Source organism: Anser cygnoides, unplaced genomic scaffold, assembly GCF_040182565.1.
Source record: "Anser cygnoides isolate HZ-2024a breed goose unplaced genomic scaffold, Taihu_goose_T2T_genome scaffold_63_1, whole genome shotgun sequence".
Classification (NCBI taxonomy): Eukaryota; Metazoa; Chordata; class Aves; order Anseriformes; family Anatidae; genus Anser; species Anser cygnoides.
This window is the reverse complement of record NW_027103080.1, coordinates 25324-30066: the sequence shown is the minus strand read 5'-3', so window position 1 is coordinate 30066 and position 4743 is coordinate 25324. Positions and strand designations below refer to the sequence as shown.

The 4743-nt window shown below is 63.2% G+C and overlaps 1 protein-coding gene across 1 annotated transcript; it reads left to right on the top strand.

Moving 5' to 3' along the window:
* The first annotated feature begins 266 nt into the window (after positions 1–266).
* LOC136789568 (proline-rich protein 36-like) lies at positions 267–4356 on the top strand. Its single transcript, XM_066989609.1, has 2 exons — positions 267–1809; positions 1914–4356. Exons 1-2 carry the CDS (start codon positions 1215–1217, stop codon positions 3737–3739), a joined length of 2421 nt encoding a protein of 806 aa, XP_066845710.1. The 5' UTR covers positions 267–1214; the 3' UTR covers positions 3740–4356.
* The last annotated feature ends 387 nt before the right edge of the window (positions 4357–4743 follow it).

Genomic DNA, 4743 nt, shown 5'->3' with positions numbered 1-4743 from the left:
TGATGTGCTGCTGGTGCAGGAGGAGACCTGAGGTGCTGCTGCTTAGAGGTGCTGAGGAGCGGGCAGCCTCCGTGCCGGTGGCTGAGCATGCTCCTCTTAATTACTGCTCTACCCTTCCTATCTTTTTACTAAGGTGGGTAGAGAGAAATGCCCATATCTGTTTATTTCCTGGTAAGAAATGTAAGAGCCTTGTATCTGCATATTCAGCAGATTCATCCCAGCGCCCTTGGTACTGGCGATCTGTGTTGATCTGTAATAAAGAGCAATCGGTAGCACACCAAGTCTCCGTGACCTTGCATCTAACAGAATCGTCCAAATCCCTGTTGTGATCTCTCTACAGCTGTGGGCTGGCTAAGCTGTCTGTTGGATGGTGAAAATGGGAAATGATTGGGATGGGAAATGATGAGTGGGCCGAGAAATCATTGCTGGGATGGGAAGACTTCCTTGGGGTGGAAAGCCATTGGGCTAGGAAATCAAAGAGATGGGAAATCTTCCCTGGGTTTGAAATCCTTGGGAAGCAAAAGCGTCGGGATGGGAAATCACTCCGGGGATGGGGAAGTATTGGGATGGGAAGTCTTTAATGGGGCGGGTAACATTCACTGGGGAAGGAAGTACTTGGAAAAGTAATCAGAGAGATGGGAATTCTTTGGGATGAGATCTCTTTGGATTAAGAAACGCTTCGTGTCGATGGGAAATATCTCGTATGGGAATCTGTTATCATGTGAAATTGTAAGGATGGGAAATGACCGTTAGGATGAAAAGCTGGTACTGGGACGGGAAACGCTTGGGACGGGGAAGTGTTGGTGTGAAACCGTCCTGGGCATGGCAAATGATGCGTGGGAGGGAAAGCCTGATGGGGATGGAAAAGTCTTGCGACGGGAAGCCTGCTTGGGTCCAAAACCTGCAGTCCTCACCAAGATGGCGGTGAGGGGCTGGTCAGCCGTTGGGACGGAACCGCCATTGCCCGCGTTCCCCAACCGACCGCCCCACTCTCCAGCCACCATGGCAGGTACAGCAGCCGGCTCCCGCTCCTCCCGGGGCTGCGGCCCTGCTGGCGAGCCCAGCGCCCCAGATCTCACCCCAGCGCCCTTTTTCCCACAGAGGGTTTCCCCAGACGGCTTCCGCGGCTTCCGCAGACGCAAAACTCCCCCTTCGTCGTCCCAGCCGTGCCGCCAACGGTGGCTGCGTGGCTGCTGCCCTCCCTCCCCGGAGCGATGGCGCTGCCCTTGCAGCCCCCCCAGGTACCCACCCTCCCCTACGCGCTGCCCCAGGCCACCGTCTGGCACGTGGTGCCGGGGGTCCAGGGGCAGGTGCTGCAGCTCCCCGCCGGGGTGCAGCTGGCACCTGGGGGGCACCTCCCACCCGAGGGGCACCACCTGCAGCTTGGGCAGCTCCCCGCCGTGGGGCAGCTCCCTGCTGTGGGGCAGCTCCCCCACACCGCTCCTCCCTGGGCCCCCGTCTACCAGTGGGGAGAGCCCGTGGGGACGGGGACGGTGCTGCCCCAGGATCCCCTCTGGCTGGGGCCCGGGGCCGTGCTCCATGGGGAGCTCCTGCACCCCGCAGGCACCTGCCTGCTGCAGGCCCCTGCCCACCCCGGCCCCCCACCCCTCCTCGTCCCGGGGCCTCCGCTGCGGGGGCAGGCGCTCCCCGCGCCCCGCACCCTGACCAGCAGCCGGGGGCGGCTGCCGGAGCCCTGCGACCACGCCGTGGGGCTCAGCGAGGACCAGGGGCCCCCGCTGCCCGGCCCCACTCCCGCCGAGCCTGCCCAGGCTCCAACGACCGCCAGCACCCGGACGGTGACGCCCGACGGTGAGTTTGGGGCTGGCGCAGCCGGCCGCTGGGCGCCCCACACCCAGGAGCCATGGGAAAGCTGGCATCGCCCATCCTGGGGGATTTGCTTGCTCTTTCCTCAGCGGCGACAGTTGCAGAGGTGCCTGAGGAGCCCCTGGAGCTGCTTGAGCTGGGCCCCGATGCCTTCGCCGAGGCCTTTCCCCACCTGGCAGGGGACAGCCAGCAGCTGCAGCACCTGCAGGACCAGCTCCCGGCTGACCTGGACATCTCCGGCTTGGAGGAGCTGCTCAGCTGGCTCGATGCCGTGGAGCCCCAGGACGCCTTCCCCGGTGTCCCCAGCAGTCCTGTGCTCAGCCGCTTCCTGTCTGAGCTGCCCGACCTCTGCGAGGACATGGAGGAGCCGAGCACACAGGGACTGGCAGCCACCAGAGCGCTGGGTGAGGTACCCTCAACCCCTGGGGTGCACCCCGAGAAGGTGCAGGGTGGGCGGGCGGTGCAGCCCCCTGCTGTGCCGGCAGCGAGCTACCCCCTCGAGCCTGCAGCCAGTCCCCAGCTCAGTGCCCTCAGGAGACCCCTGCCCAACCCTCCCTTCACTCTCCCCAAAAGGCCCCCCCACCCTGAATTCCTCACTGCCCTTAGCAGACCCCTGCCCAACCCTCCCTCGCGTCCCCTCAAGACACCCCCCGACCCTGAATTCCTTAATTCCCTTAGGAGACCCCTGCCCAAGCCTCGCCTGAGTCCCCTCAAGAGCCCCCCCGACCCTGAATTTATTAGAGCCCTTAGGAGACCCCTGCCCAATCCCCCTCTGGGTCCCCTCAAGAGCCCCCCTGGCCCTGAATTTATTAGAGCCCTTAGGAGGCCCCTGCCCAATCCCCCTCTGAGTCCCCTCAAGAGCCCCCCGCCTGCCCCTGCGCCCACCGGCACCAAGTGGGGGGCCAAGCGCCCCGCGCCCACCAGCACCCCCAGCACAGCGCAGAGCTCCCAGCACAGGAGGCCGGCGACGGAGAAAACCCCCGGCAAGGAGAAGACGACGCTGCTGGGCCAGGGTGGCCAAGGCCCCAAGACGCTGTGCCAGGGGAAGACGGGTGGCCACAGCGCGGTGGCTGGCAGCAGCAGCCAAGCGGGCGGCGGCAGGCAGCAGCCGGCGAGCGACAGCACCAGGGCGCCCAGCAAGAGAGCCCGAAGCCCGGGGGCTGCTGGGGGGCAAGGAGCAGCGGCACCGCCTCCCCGGAGAGCGCTGCTGCTGCTGGAGCCCCCCCCCATTAAGCCCCGTGCCCGTGCCCGTGCCGTGCGGGCCCAGGACAGGCTCCGTCCCCAAGCCATCGGGGACAAGACACTGCAGCGCCAGCACCCGGGGACAAAGACCCCCAGCGAGACTTTGCAGCCGCTGGGGGCCAGGGCGAAGGCGCTGGGGCCAGTGCGCCAGCCGCCCTGTGTGCAGCTGCAGCCCACCTCCAGCGGCCCCAGCAGCATGCCCAGGGCCCCGCCGACGGTGCCAGGCTCCAGCGCTGTGCCCGCTGCCCCCCGGCCCCCAGCTGGCGACAAGGCCCAGGCGGTGCCGGCACCACCAGGCAGCACGGCGCGAGCGTGGAGAGCTCCCGTGCAGCAGGCGCCCAGAGCGCCGTGCCTGCCAGCCGCGGGGGGCCAAGCGCAGCGGGAGCCTCTGCCCACGCAGCCACGCACGCTGCAGCGTCCGGCGCAGCCCCGCGTGGACTACGTGCCCTGCGTGGGGCCCTGGGCGGGCGGCGACGCGGCGCCCACGCCACTGGAGGAGCAGGAGGCGTCGGTGCCCATCACGCCACAGCAGCGTCCCGAGCGGGAGCGCCTGAAGAAGCTGGCCCAGGAGGAGCGGCAGCGGGCGGCCCACCAGATGAAGATCGGCCCCGTGCAATTCTTCGTGCAGCGGCAGAAGGACCACGCCATAGCCAAGTATTACGGCTACCCGTGACCCTGCGCTCCTCGACGGCCCCCGCAGCACCCGGGCCCGCTCAGCATGCAGGCACAGAGACCTCTGCAGGCGCCTGCTCCAGCTTCAGCCACGCTCCTCAGCCCTTGCCCCTCTCGCTTGCCCTCTCCCTTCTCCAGTGCTGGAGCTGGGCAGTGTTTGCCACTGTCAGGGATGGGCAACTGGGGCAATGGGAAATGCGCGGGTCACGAATGAACGTTGCAGTGGGAAGCTGTTGGGATGTTGGCAATAGCTGGGGTGGGAAAGGTTGGGCATGGGAACTGCTTGTTGGGACACCAAATGGCTGAGATCCCAAACTTATTTCTTCGTTCGGGTCATTTCTCTTATTTAGTGCCTTCCTTATTAAATTCCTCTAGTGTAGGTGTTCACTCAGCAAGGCCTCTGCCTGCAGCTGTTCTTGCACTGGGATGCCGAGGGGATTTCATGCAGCCCGCTCCCGCTGCCCATGCTCAGTCCGTGCATGGATGTGGGCATGGCCAGCACGGACGGGAGAAAATGGGTGGACGGCTGGGTGGATGGGAGGGTGATGGGAGTTGGGAATTCAGCCTTGGGATCAGACACGGGAGGTTGTTGGGATAGGAAATGATCAGTGGGATGGGAAGTCACGATGGGGATAGGAATTCATTAGAATGGGAAAAATTGGTTTCATTTTTATTTCATTAAATTTACTTTATTGACTGTGTTGTACAGGATGGCATTTTTTTAGGTTCTCTTCCTTTTCTACCCTATTAAACTCTCTTTATCACAACGCACTGCTTTGTACTTTATTTTTCCTTCCGAGTCGTTCTGGATTCACTCAGGGTGGGGGGGACATTAGTGAACGCCTGTGTGCTTCAGATCCAAGGTCACCTTTGCCCTCAACTCAAGATACATATTTGCATCTGTTGTCATGATACAAAATTAACAACAACAAAATAAAAGTTAACTACTTCCGAGCACCAGCTGTACGTTTGCTGGGTCTGCTCTATGCATTTGAAGACCATTCA